General features: G+C 44.4%; 1 protein-coding gene across 1 annotated transcript in view; it reads left to right on the top strand.

Annotated features, from left to right (window-relative positions):
* The first annotated feature begins 1,059 nt into the window (after positions 1 to 1,059).
* The window catches only part of LOC148146302 (putative G protein-coupled receptor 139), a 60,002-nt gene continuing 43,567 nt past the window's right edge, over positions 1,060 to 17,494 (top strand). Inside the window, exon 1 of the mRNA XM_087998665.1 lies at positions 1,060 to 1,318. Within this exon, the coding sequence (XP_087854791.1) occupies positions 1,060 to 1,318 (259 nt within the window). The remainder of the gene's footprint in view (positions 1,319 to 17,494) is intronic.

The following is a 17,494-nucleotide window of genomic DNA, read 5'->3' as shown; positions in this document are numbered from 1 at the left end:
CAATTCTAGCCGTTATGTTATAGGACGGATATTATTAAACTGGAGAGGGTTGGGAAGAAATTTACCAGGTTGTTACCATGAACACTTCATCTTCTGCCTCGGGAGCCTACAAACACAAGGCATGAACATTGAATTGACCAGTTTCCAAACCACCCTCACCCACCCAGATCCCAAATCCAACTCTCCGACTCAGGTCCGCCCTCTCGAGGGGACCTACCTGTCCATGTTCCTTCCCACCGACCGCTCCACACTCCCCATCGACCTATCACTATCACCTCCCACCTTCATCCACGTATCGCCTACCTTTCTACAGCCTCTCCTCACCACCATTTCCTCTCAGTCCTCTTCCCCCTCCCCAGTCATGAAGAAGGGTCCTGACTGAAACGTTGACTCACTTGCTCCTCGGTTGTTGGCTGACCGGCCGTGCCTTTTCCACCACCACACTTTATCTACACTGAATTCTCCAGCATCTGCAGTCCCCACTGTCTCTTCGGTACAATTCTCTGTTAACATAATGTCATTGTCTGTTTTAAACGCACATAGTGTAAGGGACATTTTCTTCAAGCTCATGGATGATAGAAGTTCTCTCAATGTTTTATTGATAATGTAATGCCTGAACAGTACTTACAAGATTTCTAAACATTTATAAACATGGAAACATATTCATGTTCCGAAAAATCTCCAGCATTACTCCCATATCCAAGGCAGATTGAATTGAATAGACCTACCAGCCCCAACATTCGTTCCCTCAGTCACCTTCACATATCCCTATCAGAATGTGTAAATATTAATCATTATTTTGAATTTTAATAAGATGGTATTGAATTGAAACGGTTAACTGGAGCTATTAGTTCAGTGAATGTTACTGATTTCAGTCTCCGTGGATCCTAACTGTATCACGGGAGGATTTGCCTCTTCTATTAATTAAGGATTCGGTTCAATGTTTTATCCCATAGTATGAGCAGGAGCTCACCGACAGCACTAACAGGTATCAGCTGCTTCAGAGAGAGGGGGAGGAGAGATCATAATCTGAGAACATAAGACTGGAATGTTCTAACAATGGATCAGAATCTGAGAATATTAGACTGGAATATTCCATCAATGGATCAGAATCTGAGAACATTAGACTGGAATGTCCCAACAATGGATCAGAATCTGACAACATTAGACTGGAATGTTCCAATAATGGACAGGAGTTTATCGGATGGTCTTTACTGGATTTCCCAGCCTGGGATATCATTAGCATGGTGGATCTATAATTTTCTGCTGGTTATTCAAGTTGGTTACTATCCCATTCTCGCTATAGTTGGTCTTCCTGGTAAGTCATTCTATCTGTTCATAAAGCCAGGTTAATCTGAACTGCGGCTCATATTATTTAAAATTTAGAAAGGTGGGCGTCAACATTTTCAATTCCAATGAAATATTCCATTTCACCCAAATTAAAACGAGCAAAAAACTCATGACAAATTACTCACCAATATGCGAGGAGGAATCAGACTGTTCTCAAACTCCATAATCCTTCTAGCCCTGCACAAATGTACATTTCCATATCCTCCCCACTCACTAATACTGTCTAATCCCACCATCGTGATATCCCCGTCTCCTCCTCAGCCTCAGTGCATCTTCTGAATAGACCATCAATTGTGCCTTTGGTAAATCTGGATACACGTTATCAAGTCCCTTCTAACCACATGTGAATAACAGAATAATTGCGCTTGGGTATGTCGAACTTGTTCACTGCACAGAATCCATCAGACGGGCAGACACTGCATGCTGCTTACATCACTTCACATAATCTAGAGGCACAGAATAATAATCTGCTGATATCTCATGAAGGAAATTGGTGTAATTGAAATGAAACTATCATCATTTGTGAGAGAAAGCGCATCTGCTTACTTCATGTCTTTCAAAGAAATCAATGGGTTATCCTTCCCCAGTCAGGTCTGTGCAAATCCACAGCAATGTGTTTTACTCTTTACTGTCCTGTGGAACAGCTGAACCAGTCACTCAGTTCAAGATCCGTATAACATGCTCGTCTGGCCAGGGCTGCCCACATCCCGTGAGGGAAGAACAAAAGTTAGCTCCCTTCCTGTGCCTGTTTTCCTTATTCCTACACGTCATTTCCATTGAGGTAGGTGACCATTCCCCATTTCAAGTGCAATCTTTCTGACTGAGACTCTCCCTAAGAGTGATGGTCATCTCCTCTTGTGCTGGTTTTACTGATGCCGACATACAGATGTAAGAAACTTTTCAATTCCACGTCAGTGGCTGTGCATAGAGAAGAAATGGGTTCTTACATCATGATAAAAAAAATGGAGACCGGTAAGTGAGGAAAAGGAATTATTATGATCATCGCTGAGATTGTTGTTGAGGCAGTATTTGGGATAATATGGATAAATTTTCTCTCCTTTAATAGGAATGATCTCATTCTAACAGAGACAGTGTAAAGAAATTTAACCAGAGTAATCCCTGGGTTGATGGTAATAAAGGAGTGAGTGAAGGTTCATCTATAGCAGTGCGAGAGAATAAGAGGTCATTGCATTGAATCTTGATAGTGATGGACAATCACTCGTTATGTTCTACACAGACACTGAGAAAATAATAAATTCCATGGGTTGTATTTTTTTTATTGTATTGGGATGCATGATTCTGGATATTTAAGTGCCACAGAGGATAAAATCTTCAATCAAATCCTGCCTTGATATCCGTCTCAATCCCTCATACCTGAGCAAATCAGTTAAGCCCTTTTGTTAATCTTAATAGGATGCTGTCTATCTGGAGAGTGTTTTCTTCTCACAGAGAGTAGTGAATGTCAGCAATTCTCATGTCTAGAAAGTGAGGGGAAGTCGATCACTGCAAGTATTAAACGAGGAGATAGATCGATTTTTGACCTGTCAGAGAGCTGAGGGGTGTGAAGAATTGGCCATTAGTCGGTCAGACATGATCGCATACAATGGCGTGAGCATTCGAATTACCTACTCCTGTTTCTTATGTTCTCATATTCTGTCTTTGGAAAGTGAATGGTTGCAATTTTCCTTGAATACTGTTATTGAATGCTGAGGACAGTGAGAGACATGTATTCTGTGAGCCATCTCTGGGAGAGATATGAGCCAAATATTTACAGTGAGTCTGGGTCTACAACATGACCAATAAATGAAACCCCAGTTACAGAAAGGAGGCACTCTGTAAAAAGATGGGAGGCTACTTTCGTAACCAGCCTGGATTTCCCATCACATTTACCAACCCACACCAAACCACGCAGTGTTGATGACTGAATGGTATCCTGTGTTACTGCGGACCAGGTATTTGGAGCAAGTGGTCTCTATCGGCTCCTGTTTAGGTGGTTTTAAGGACTGAATGGAACATAAGAACAGAGACCTGAGGAGCAGGAGTGGGTCATTAGACACGTTGTCATTGCTCGGCCAGATAGTAAGATCATGGCTGATCTGAGTGTGGTCTCCGCAGCACTTTTCTGTCTGTCCACAATGTCCCTCCATTCACATGGCTGTCAGATGTTGCAAAACACAACTTGGAATAAATAGAAGGAAACTGCACAAAGTTATAGTGCACAGGCAGCACAATTCTGGAAGGCAACAGACATTTATCTATCCGTCTTTTTCCTATTCAATTTATTCTGCTGCAGTTTATCATTTTTGATTTGTTCATGGAATGTGGCAGTTGTTGATAGGCCAACATTTATGGACCATGTGTAATTACGCTGGAAGTGGTGGTGCTGAGCTGCCATTTTTGGATGAAACTTCGGGGGAAGAGAATTCCCATTTGAACAACCTCGTGAGAATTTCTCATTCCTGCTCCGACCACTGTTGGAGGGTCACTGTTTCAATTACTGGCCCCACTTCTCCACTGGTTACAACAGATTTGAAGTGTAACCTAGGTCATTTTCTCGAAAAATGTGAGACACAGAGTCACACATGTACAGACACATACACAAATGCACATTTCTTAAGACGAAAATGAATAAGGAAAGTTTTCCAGAGTTTCATAGGAGTTGAACTAATATAAAATGGAAAAGTGATAAAGTGTCCCAACTGCTATTCTGTCTCTGATATTATTCTACTCAAACAAACTGTAGGTATGAGACTTTTTCCTGGAACAGCTGGATTTGGCAGAATTTCCTTTCCTTTGAGCAGTGGATCGATTCCCATGAATCCTCAACATGAATCTTCCCTGTTTGGTAAAGATGACTCGGGGATTTTTTAATCTCGCACTTTGCTGTCGGGAGGGTCAAAATGATAGAGAGGAAACAAATGGCTGCGGCTTACGGCCATACGATCATCGGACATAGGAACAGAAATTAGAATATTCAGCCCAACGAGTCTGATCCACCATTCAATTATGGCTGACATGTTTCTCAACCACATTCTCCTGCTTTCTCCCTGTAACCCTTGATACCTTTGATACTCAAGAAACTATCTATCTCTGTCTTAAATATACTCAATGACCTAACATCCACTGCCTTCAGTGAAAATGAATTCCATAGATTCTTCACTCTCTGGCTGAAGACGTTTCTCCATATCTCCATTCTAAAAGGATTTCCCTTTACTCCAAGGCTGTGTCCTTGGATCTTAGAGTCTCCTACCAATGGAAGTCTTCTCAACATCCACACTAACCAGGCCATTCAGTATTCTGTATGTTTCAATTAGATCCTCCCCCCCCCCCCCTCCATCCTTCTGAACTCCATCAAGAACGGTCCCAGAGTCCTCCAACGTTCTCAAATGTTAAGCATTTCATTCCTGGGACTCGTGAACCTCCTTTGAACCCATTCCAAGGCCAGCACATTCGGGCTCAAAACAGCGCACAATATTCCAAATACGGGCTGAGAAGAGCCTTATAGTGCCTCAGAAGTACGTCTTTGCTTTTACATTCAAATCCTTTAAAATAAACGCCATCATTGCATTTGCCTTCCTAGCTACTGACTCAACCTGCACGTTAACGTTGAGTGAATCCTGGTGTAGAACTCCCAAGTCTCTTTGGACTCCAGATATCTGAACTTTCTCCCCATTTAGAAAGAAGGCCATGTTTGTATTTTTCCTATCAAAATGCATGTTCTCACAATTCCCTACTTTGTACTCCACCTACCACTTCGTTGCCCATTATCCTAAACTGTCCAAATCCTTCCTGAACCTTCCTGTCTCTTCGACATTACCTGTCCCTATACCGATCATCTTAAAACGTAGCCAGAATGCCTTCAGTTCCTTCACCTGGATCGTTAATGTATAAAGTGAAAACTTGTGGTTCCAACACTGAGACTTATGGAACACCACTTGTCACCGACTGTCAACCTGAGAAGGACACTTTTATCGACATTCTTTGCTTCCTGCCAGACAGCCAAACTTCTATCCATGCTGGTACCTTGCCTCTAACACAATGCCCCTTGCCTTACTCAATAGCCTCCTGTCGGCACATTGTCAAATACCTTCTGGAAATCCAGGTGCATGACATCCATTTGCTTTCCTTGTTCGAAGCTGCTCATTACGTCCTCAAGGTTTTCAAGCAGATTTTTCCAGGCATGACCTCCCCTTGATGAAACCATGCTAACTTTGTCCTAATTTACCATCCACCTCCAAGTATTCAGAAATCTCATACTTCACAATGGATTCCAGGATCTTACGCACAGCCAAGTTTAGATTAGTCAGTCTGTAAGTTTCCGTATTTTGCTTTACTCCTTTTTTAAACAGGTGTATTACGTTAGCGATTTTCCAGTCCTCTTGGGAATCTCCCTGATTCGTGCGACTCCTGAAAGATCACTACCAATGCCTTCACTGTGTTATCAGCTATCGACCTTAGAACTTTGGATTGGAGTCCATCTGTTCCAGGTGATTCACTTACCTTCAAGCCATTCAGTTTTTTCCAGTACTTTCTCCTTGGTGATGGCCACTATACCTACCTCTGTCTACTCACTCTTTTCAATTTTTGGGATATTACTTGTGTCTTTAACCGTGAAGACTGACACCAAATAATTATTCAGCTCCTCAGCCATTTCGTTGTTACACTCTGGTATCTCTCTTGTGTTAATTGCTTGCGATCAAATGCCAATGTTTGCCTCTAATTTGCCTTTTATGTGTTGAAAGAAGATCTTACAGTCTTTCTTTACATGATTGGCTCACTTACTCCCATATTTAATCTTTTCAACCCTTATTTCTTTTTTCGTTGCTCTCTGTTGGCGTTTGCACCTGTTAAGACAATGCGGTGAAACCCTCTGTTAATTATACCAAACACCCAGGAAAGCTCACCTCACCTCGTAGTCTATTAGAATATGAGTGACAGAGAGCTCTCAAATTTCAATATTTAAAGAAAATAATGTGAATTTATTTTTTAAACTCAAAAGTGAACATTACACAACAACTACTCACAAATCTAGCCCCGACACAACTGATTATTATCTGCTGCTAACTCAATAAATATATGCTGTTTCAATAAGACACTTATGAAGATTACATCAACTTAATTTCAAAACCACACAGCCACTGCCATCCTCTGTGACGTCACTCTTCTGGCTGTTGAATTCCCTGGTTCGTCATATTTCTGTTTACTGTGAATATGTTTCATATGAAAAAATATCTTTGAAAGTGAGTATTTCCTAATGTCTTTCAGAGCCAGATGGTTGATTCTCATGCTTCTTCCGTCTCAATGGCATCTGCTCTCTCTCCAATTTTCAAGATGTCTGCATTTTTATATCGTCTTACTGGTTCAATGTTGGCAAAACAGTAAATTCAACCTCAATTTGCTTTCAGTGACAGAAAGAGTGAAGGAAAGAGAGTGTTGCTTGCAATAGTGAGAGTGGTGGAGCAAGCGCCTTGTTAGGGGCTAGGTGGTATAACAGATATGGCAAAGGTGAGGACAGTAGATGCTGGAAACAAGATTTACATCAAAGTGGTGCTGTAAAAGCACAGCAGGTCAGACAGCATCCGACGAGCAGGAAAATCGACGTTTCGGGCAAAAGCTCTTCATCAGGAATATAACAGATATACAGTGAGTGTGAAGGAGAAGAGACAATCCGGAGACACTTGCCCTGGCAGACCGGGGAAGTTTATTGATACTTGTCCTGTATTGATGGCCATTTCTTCGGATCATCTCAGCGTCGGGTTATGCCTCCCAAATGTCTTGTCCACGTCTATCACTAATAACACCACAGACCACATCCCACAGCTTCTTCAGAATCAGTTTGCGTCGATCTTGTAAACAACAAGGAGGAACACACATACCGAAACCAAAACTGTTGTGCAAATTTTGAGCATCCTATACTCTGGAAATTAGACACGCAAATATTGTCGGTATTTGCAGTAAAACTGGATGATCTAAAATTGCATCTTAACTGCGTTAACTAAATGATTGCTAATGGTGTGAAAAGTAAATTTCATAAATGTATATGAGTTAGGTTGAAGAGTATGTTCTGAATCAAACTAGAGAGCAGGTTATTTCCGGCGTGGTGTTGTGTGGCCGAAGGGCTAGTTAACAAACTTGCTCTTAAGCAGCTTTTGAGGAATAGTGACATTAATATGTTGCATTATACACGGCATCTGCATGTAATATACAATCTTTGAACTTTACTCTCAGAAATCATGGACGGCCGGGGATGAGAGGGTCAAGTGAATTGGAAAACTACAAAATGACATTTAGCGTGAGCCAAATAATGGTTGCTATTGATAGAAATACTGCAATGCCTGAAATATACCTACATATCACTAAGTTACAAACATCAAAGGAAGGGAAGATGACTCAATGATGGTTAATGTAAGAAACTAAAGATTGCATTAAATCAAAGGAAGCAATTTCAGGAGAATTTCAGATATTGTGGAAATCTGAACATTTTGAGAGATTTACTTTTAAGAAAATAAGGATGGAGAAAGTGTTAATGAAATAAAAAAAAACATGAATACAAACCAACAGGAATCACAAAGACTGCTTACATCTACAATCCATAGACTAAAGAAAACAAAAGCAAGGTCAAATGAGAAAATTTGTAAGGTATTAGAGAATTTAATGTGGTGAAAAAGGAAAAGGACAGATAAACTACCCAGTTACTTCACATCTGTCTTCATGGAGAAAACTCCATGAAATCTCGGAGGTATAGCGAGTGGTCACATGGGCCTTGTGGAACTAAAGACTAAAGTCAATGCGTTTCAGCAACGAGGTAGTACTTGAAAGTAGCTGGATTGATCATTGCTAAGTCTGATGGGCCAGATGTACTTCATATCAAAATGTCAGAAATAAATCAGCACATTAATTGAATTGTCGGGTGACTGTGGTTTATTTTCCTGTAGATCCTGTAAAGGCCATGCGCCATTGTAGATAACAGGGCCGTTGTAAACATGATTCAACTATATACGCAGGCAAGAAGAGACAATGCAGAGGACTGCAAACCAATTAATTTGGCATCTGTAGGGAAACAGTTGGAATCTATTATATAAGATGTGATATTGGGCATTTAGAAATGAACAGCAACATTGCAGAGAATCACTATTTATTTCTGACAGAGAAATCATACCTGACAAATTTCGGAATTGTTTGATGTTGTTTCTTGTAGCATAGACAATGGACAAACAGTGGAAGTGGTGCATTTGGATTTTCAGAAGTTTTTCTGGAAGAACTCACACAGTGAGTTCGTAAATACAATTAACGTGAATAGTATTTGGAAGAATACATGTAATTGGAAAGTTAAAGTTAGGTTGGTCTTCATTAAAGGGAATCTGAATATAGATGTAAAGACATCATTAAGCAGTTTCAGTGAGTGTTGGTGAGAGTATACTTGGACAATTGTGTACTGTGTTGTGGACCCAATGTAAGAAAGAGTATACTGTTCACAGAGGACTTGCAATGGACATTCTCCAAATTAATCCCTCAGATGACAAGATTTCCTGATGGGGGGACTTGTCTTGTGACATCTCCAGTTTCAAAGAACGAGAGGTGGTCACAATGAAATTTAGTAAATCTATGAAACATGTGACAAGGTGGAAATAAACAGAATGCTTCTCTGGCTATCTACTCTACATTTAAGGAAAATAATGGCAAGATAATGCAGTCAGATCCTGATCCTCACCGAACGAGTTAGGGAACTGGAACTGGAGTTGGATGAACTGAGGATTATTCGAGAGGCTGAGAGGGTGATTGATAGAAGCTACAGGGACATAGTTACGCCGGAGAACAGAGGTAGCTGGGTAACAGTTAGAGGTGGGAAGGGGAAGAAGCAGGCAGTGCAGGGTTCCCCTGTGGTCGTTCCCCTAAAAAATAAATATACAGCTTTGGAAACTGTTGGGGGGGACAGCGTCGCAGATGTAAGCTGCAGTGAAGGGGTCTGTGGCTCTGAGACTCAGAAGGGAAAGGGGGAGAGGAGGAGAGCGCTAGTTATAGGGGACTCTCTAGTTAGAGGGACGGACAGGCGGTTCTGTGGACATGGGCGAGACTCACGGATGGTTTGTTGCCTCCCGGGTGCTAGGATCCGAGACGTCTCAGACCGTGTCTTCAGAATCCTTAAGGGGGAGGGTGTGCAGCCAGAAGTCGTGGTGCACATTGGCACAACGACATAGGTAGGAAGAGGGGTGGGGAGGTCATTCAAGAGCTCAAGGAGTTAGGCTGGAAGCTAAAAGCTAGGACAGACAGAGTCGTCATCTCTGGGTTGTTGCCGGTGCCACGTGACAGTGAGGCAAAGAATAGGGAGAGAGTGCAGTTGAACACGTGGCTGCAAGGCTGGTGTAGGAGGGAGGGCTTCAGATATTTGGACAATTGGACTGCATTCTGGGGAAGGTGGGACCTGTACAAACAGGACGGGTTGCACCTGAACCAGAAGGGCACCAATATCCTGGGGGGTAGGTTTGCTAGCACTCTTCGGGGGGGGTTTAAACTAATTTCGCAGGGGGATGGGATCCGGACTTGTAGTCCAGCAAGTAGGTTAGCTGTTTGTCAGGATGCCCAAGACTGTAGGGAGGCTGTGGAGAAGGTAGCACTGACAGGGACTACTTGCGGACACAGAGATGGGCTCAAGTGCGTATACATCAACGCAAGGAGTATCAGAAATAAGGTGGGTGAACTTAAGGCGTGGATCGGTACCTGGGACTACGATGTTGTGGCCATCACGGAAACGTGGATAGATGTGGGACAGGAATGGCTGTTGGAGGTTCCTGGTTACAGGTGTTTCAGTAAGATTAGGGAGGGTGGGAAAAAAGGAGGGGGGGTGGCATTGCTAATTAGAAATGGTATAACGGCTGCAGAAAGGAAGTTTGAGGGGGATCTGCCTCTGGAGGTAGTATGGGCTGAAGTCAGAAATAGGAAAGGTGCAGTCACCTTGTTGGGTGTTTACTATAGGCCCCCCAATAGCAGCAGAGATGTGGAGAAACAGATTGGGAAACAGATTTTGGAAAGGTGCAGAAGCCACAGGGTCGTAGTCATGGGCGACTTCAACTTCCCAAATATTGATTGGAAGCTCTTTAGATCAAGTAGATTGGATGGGGCGGTGTTTGTGCAGTGTGTCCAGGAAGCTTTTCTAACGCAGTATGTAGATTGTCCAACCAGAGGGGAGGCCATATTGGATTTGGTACTCGGTAATGAACCGGGACAAGTGGTGGGCTTGTTAGTGGGTGAACATTTTGGTGATGGTGACCACAATTCTGTGACTTTCACCTTGGTTATGGAGAGAGATAGGTGCGCACAACAAGGTAGATTTTATAATTGGGGGAAGGGAAATTACGATGCTGTAAGGCAGGATTTGAGGAGCATACGTTGGGAGCATAGGCTGTCAGGGAAGGATGTGGTGGAAATGTGGAACTTTTTCAAAGAGCAGATACGATGTGTCCATGATATGTATGTACCTATCAGGCAGGAAAGAAATGGTCGTGTGAGGGAGCCTTGGTTGACGAGAGAGGTTGAATGTCTGGTAAAGAGGAAGAAGGAGGCTTACATAAGGTTGAGGAAACAGGATTCAGACAGAGCAGTGGAGGGATACAGGATAGCCAGAAGGGACCTGAAGAAAGGGATTAGGAGAGCTAAGAGAGGGCATGAAAAATCGTTGGCGGATAGGATCAAGGATAACCCCAAGACATTTTATGCGTATGTGAGAAACCTGAGAATGACGAGAACGAGGGTAGGTCCGATCAAGGACAGTAGTGGGAGACTGTGTATTGAGTCGGAAGAGATAGGAGAGGTCTTGAACAAGTACTTCTCTTCAGTATTTACGAACGAGAGGGACCGTATTGTAGAAGAGGAGAGTGTGAAATGGACTGGTAAGCTAGAAGAGATACCTGTTAAGAAGGAAGATGTGTTGGACATTTTGAACAACTTGAGGATAGACAAGTCCCCCGGGCCTGACGGGATATATCCTAGGATTATGTGGGAAGCAAGAGAGGAAATTGCAGTACCGTTGGCAATGATCTTCTCGTCTTCACTGGCAACGGGGGTGGTACCAGGGGACTGGAGAGTAGCGAATGTTGTGCCCCTGTTCAAAAAAGGGAATAGGGATAACCCCGGGAATTACAGGCCTGTTAGTCTTACTTCTGTGGTAGGCAAAGTAATGGAAAGGGTACTGAGGGATAGGATTTATGAGTATCTGGAAAGACACTGCTTGATTAGGGACAGCCAGCACGGATTTGTGAAGGGTAGGTCTTGCCTTACAAGTCTTATTGAATTCTTCGAGGAGGTGACCAAGCATGTGGATGAGGGAAGAGCAGTGGATGTAGTGTACATGGATTTTAGTAAGGCATTTGATAAGGTTCCCCATGGTAGGCTTATGCGGAAAGTCAGGAGGCATGGGATAGAGGGAAATTTGGCCAATTGGATAGAAAACTGGCTAACCGGTCGAAGGCAGAGAGTGGTGGTAGATGGTAAATATTCAGCCTGGAGCCCAGTTACAAGTGGAGTTCCGCAGGGATCAGTTCTGGGTCCTCTGCTGTTTGTAATTTTTATTAATGACTTAGATGAGGGAGTCGAAGGGTGGGTCAGTAAATTTGCAGATGATACGAAGATAGGTGGAGTTGTGGACAGTGAGGAGGGCTGTTGTCGGCTGCAGAGGGACTTAGATATGATGCAGAGCTGGGCTGAGGAGTTGCAGATGGAGTTCAACCCTGCCAAGTGTGAGGTTGTCCATTTTGGAAGAACAAATAAGAATGCGGAATACAGGGTTAATGGTAGGGTTCTTAGTCAGGTGGAGGAACAGAGGGATCTTGGGGTCTATGTACATAGATCTTTGAAGGTTGCCACTCAGGTGGATAGAGTTTGTAAGAAGGCCTATGGAGTACTATCGTTCATTCGCAGAGGGATTGAATTCAAGAGTCGTGAAGTGATGTTGCAGCTGTACAGGACTTTGGTTAGGCCACAGTTGGAGTACTGTGTGCAGTTCTGGTCGCCTCACTTTAGGAAAGATGTGGAAGCTTTGGAGAGGGTGCAGAGAAGATTTACCAGGATGTTGCCTGGAATGGAGAGGAAGTCGTACGAGGATAGGTTGAGAGTTCTCGGCCTTTTCTCGTTGGAACGGCGAAGGATGAGGGGTGACTTGATAGAGGTTTATAAGATGATCAGAGGAATAGATAGAGTAGACAGTCAGAAACTTTTTCCCCGGGTACAACAGAGTGTTACAAGGGGACATAAATTTAAGGTGAAGGGTGGAAGGTATAGGGGAGATGTCAGGGGTGGGTTCTTTACCCAGAGAGTGGTGGGGGCATGGAATGCGCTGCCCGTGGGAGTGGTAGAGTCGGAATCATTGGCGACCTTTAAGTGGCATTTGGATAGGTACATGGATGGGTACTTAATCTAGGTTAGAAGTTCGGTACAACATCGTGGGCCGAAGGGCCTGTTCTGTGCTGTATTGTTCTATGTTCTATGTTCTATGTTCTATAAGTGAGAGGGCATTTAAGACCGCAATAAGGAGAACATTCTTCACTCAGAGGGGACTGACGCATACAGGGCCATAGAAACCTGCTGGAAGGGCAAGATTAGGGAAAATCCCCAGATATTCTACAGGTATGTCATCTGGAACCGAATAAGCAGGGAACAGGTAGGACCTATTAGTGACTTACCAAGTTGCATCCAAACTTAACTTTGTGGCAGAAAGCTGTTTGTGTGTCTGGAGACCAATGTCCCCTGGTGTCCCGCAGAGATCAGTGCTGTTTCCTTATTATTTGTGGTATCCATAAGTGATGTGAATGTGAAGTGGGTAGGGGGAGTGTGATAAGCAAGTTTGTGTTGAAAACAAAGATTGACTGGCTGGTTGGCAGTGAGGAGGAAGGCCTTATGTTACAGGAATATACTGGCGGATTGGTCAGATGGTAACGGCAGATGGAATGTAACCCTGATAAATATGAGGTGTTGCATTTGAAAGAACAGTGGAGAATTCAATGAATGGCTGCACACTAGAAAGCTCAGAGGGTGCTTCTCACACATCCCTGAACGTAACTGGATATGATCATTGATGAGTTAAGCAGAACCGCAGCCTTTGATCATTGACCCAATGATTATAAGAGTTATATAGCACTTTGATAAGGCCAAATTAAACACTGTGTGCAGGTCTGGGAGAACATTACAAGAAGGATGCGATTGCACTAGATGAGGTGCAGAGGAAATTCACGGAGATGTTCCCTGGAATGGAGGATATGATCTGTGGAGAGGGGCTGGATAAGCTCGGGTTGTTTACATTGGAGCAGGGAAAGTTGAGTGGGTAAGTAATTCAGGTTTAAGATTACAAGGGGCATGGACAGGGTGAACAGACAACTTCTGTTCTTTTTAGTCAAAGTGTCAGCTTCCTTACAGTCAGAAACCAGGGAGTGGAAAATGGTGAACAGAGAAACATGACACAACTACTTCACTTCTGTCGTCACAGAAAAAGACATAAACAAAGCTTTCCCAGCAATAGGAGAAAACCTGAGACCGAGGAGAAAAGTACATTGTATGAAATTAGTAAATAAACTAATTTGGGGAAGTTTTTGGAACTGAAAATAATGGGCATAGAAAAAAAAATCAACACACATTTATGAAATGGGAAACATATTTGAGAAACTGAATGGTAGATTAATTACAGAAAAGCAATAAAGGAACCGAACTTGGATTTTCAGCAAGATTTTTAATATTGTCTCTTTTGGCTAAGATCAAGTGTCTGTTCATATCAGGACGGGTGTCGAGTTGCGAGTCATCACAGCAAGTCAAAATCATTGCTGAATCGTGATTGGACGTTGAAGAATCAATTGGTTGTGCTGCCCTGCTCTTTGTGGATCTTCATTTTGGCTTCGGTCTGACGCCAATTCAGTGACCAGCCAAGCAAGGAGCAACGGCATCAGCAGCAGCACGCAGCCCAGGTCAGTACATTTTCAACGCAGTCGGGGTAACTGTGAAGGAGGTGGAGGATCGTACACCTGTCGATCGGATTGTGTTCATGAAGAAGATTTTGCTTGAGTGCTGTGGGTTTGAAGCAGCCGATGAGTGCTGCATGCACAGATGTGTGAGAAGGATGGGCCTGGCCTCGCTGCTGCGGAGTACTGTGAGCAGTTGGACCGTTCCGTATCACTTGTCCTTTGTGGAGAAGTTTACGAAGAAAAACACGTTTGACCACAAGTCCATCAGGAAGTGGTCAGCATGTAGTGTCCTTGAGACCCTTCGGGGAAAGGAGAGGGCGCATCCTATGGAGCGGTTCCCTGAGCAGACTGTTAAAGCCATTTGGCAAATGGCTCATCGCCAGAACGTTCCAACAAGCACCAAGACATGGCGTGGCTGGTGGTGAGAAGGGCTCTGCCTGTGAGATCCTTTATGCACGCCCGGACTCTCAGCCGCACCACACTCTGCCCTCGAAGCGGCTGTGGGGGGACGAGACTGTCACACACCTCCTTCTGGAATGTGCCTACGGAGAAGAAGTCTGGAGAGGAATGCAGTGGCGTCTGTCGAGGTTCATCCCGAGCAGCGCGGTGACGCGGGACTCCGTACTTTATGGTCTGTTCCCTGGGATACACACCGAGACGAACATCAACTGTGCCTGGAGGATTATCATCTCGGTGAATGACGCTCTCTGGGCAGTCCGAAACCTGTTGACCTTCCAGCTGAAGGAGTTGACCCCGACTGAGTGTTGCAGACTGGCACATTCCAAGGTACAGGACTATGTGTTGAGGTACGCGCTGAAGCTTGGGGCAGCTGCCGCCAAGGCGCGGTGGGGAAAGACCACCGTGTAACATCTGCCTGCCTAAGAAGAACAGGGGGCCCACCTAGTAATTTGGGTTCTGCTAATGCCTCAGCTAAATATATGGATATATGATTGATAAACCTACAAACCTGTATATAAAAATGATAAATTCTGATCTCTGTATGTAAATGTTTACGTATGTATGGCATGACCAACTGTACAGACCATCAAATTATTCTATGAAAAAAGTATATTTTTGAAATAAAAAAAAGATGCGTGTTGCATGCAGGATTTTCCTAGGTCAGGTTATTTCGATGTGACCTTCAGGAGCGTGAAGCAGTGCGAGCAGCACCTGAAGGTCTTCAAGGAGAAGGAAGGGGAGCCTCTGTTCTCCATCTTGTCAGCTGTTGTGTGTGCGTCCTGCACAGAGCAGTCGGGTTGTTACGATTCATATGTACAGCTCCCACATTCCAGCTGCTGATGTCCTCACCTTCCTGAGAAGATACGTCCAGGTTGAGGCAGAAGGCACTGATGTGGTTGACCCTTTCAGCAAGCGGCAGGTCAGGGTAAACCTGAGGGTCAATGCCATGGGAGCATCCTCCACCCACCCTCCAGCTTTGTAATCGGAGGGAGCAGAAGGTACCTGACATATGGAGCACAGACAAAAGTGTGCCAAACCTGCGGGAGGTCAGGCCACATTGCAGCTGACTGTAAGGTCACTATCTGTCGGAACTGCAAACAGGAGGGTCACCCGACCGAGGAATGCAGAGAGGCCAAGAACTGTAATCTGTGTAAAGAGGCGGATCACGTGTACACGGCCTGCCCAAGACGAGCGTCAGCCACCTACGCACAGATGGCCAGATGTGGACGGCAAAAGATCAGCAAGACACCACAAACCAGCAAGGGAACGGTGTCTTGCAGGTGGGTACAGCAGCTGATCCAAGCTCCAACAGGACAGACAGAGGCAATGGAGGAGGAGGGAACCAAGGAGGCAGAGGAGTGGATTCCTATAAAAAACAGGAGGAAAACACGCCAGGCCACCAAAACCTCCTAGCAAAGGGGGAAACGGCAGCTGCACGGTGAGGATACAGACAGCTCTACGGATGATGAAGATGGGCGTCACGTGGCAGACTGGTTTGCACTGTTGCTTCACAGCGCCAGAGAGCCGGTTTCAAGTCCCGCCTCAGGTGACTCTGTGTGGAGTTTGCACATTCTCCCCGTGTCTTCGTGGGTTTCCTCTGGGTGCTCCGGTTTCCTCCCACAATCCAAAAATGTGCAGGTTGGGTGAATTGGCCATTCTAAATTACCCGTAATGTTAGTTGATGGGGTAAAATGTAGGGGGGTGAGTCTGGGTGTGTTGCGCTTCGGCGGGTCTGTGTTGACTTGTTGGGCTAAAGGGCCTGTTTCCACACTGTAAGTAATCTAAGTTAATCAAAGATGGGCTCAAGGAGGGTCATCATCAGAAGAAGAGACAGAGCGCTGTGGGGAGAAAGGAGGGCAGAACCTCTCAAACAGGAAACGACGAACCCTCTGAGGTGACTGGTAAAGGCCACCCACCACCAGATGAAAAACAGGAGGTACTCACCACCCCATAGGTAACTGGGAGCAGCGACCCTCTTCTGATCTGAGCTGAGGAAGAAGGAAACCATGTCTTCTCATGTCAAAACCAGATTTGAGGAAGATCCTTTGGTACTCTCCTTGCAATAAACAGTTTTTGCTTGAATTAAATTCCACTCCCTGCCTGTGTCCTGTCTGCCTCCAGAGTCGTTGTCCCTAGCTGGGAAATCTCGCTCCTACAATAAGCAATGACATGCAGGTCAGAGGGTAAACTAAAAACAGACTGAGGCATACAGGCTACACCACAAATGGCATGCAATAGGCAAGATCAACGTGATTAAAATCAGCACTATTTGAAGTCAGAGATTCCATTCCTCAGTTTAACAATGGTTGGGAAGGTGCTGTTCATGAGCCGCTGGTTTGTATGGAGTCAATGGACGGGAGGTTGGCTTCCTTCATGTCATGGGCTGTGCATACAACCTTCTGTCATTTCTCTTACTGTTCTGGGATGGGCTGTTGCCACACCAGGCCATTATGCACCCGGATGGTTTGCTTTCGGTGGTGCATTTGTAGAAATTGGTGAGGATCCTTGTGGGCATGCCAAATGTCCAGAGCCGCCGGAGAATGAAGAGGCGTTGTTGTGCCATCTCGACTGTCACATCTAACTGGGAAATCCAGGACAGGATGTCGGTTATAATCACTCCGAGAATCTTAATGCTGTCCACCATTTTAACTTCCGTTCCATTGATGTAGATGGATGCATTTACCTCCTTTCTTTCTGAAGTCATTGATCAGTTGGTTAGTTCTGCCGACGTTGAAAGAGAG

The sequence above is a fragment of the Chiloscyllium plagiosum genome, unplaced genomic scaffold, assembly GCF_037043375.1.
Source record: "Chiloscyllium plagiosum isolate Xiang-an unplaced genomic scaffold, Cpla_swu_hap1 HiC_scaffold_21, whole genome shotgun sequence".
Lineage (NCBI taxonomy): Eukaryota > Metazoa > Chordata > Chondrichthyes > Orectolobiformes > Hemiscylliidae > Chiloscyllium > Chiloscyllium plagiosum.
This window is presented reverse-complemented; position numbering and strand designations above follow the sequence as displayed.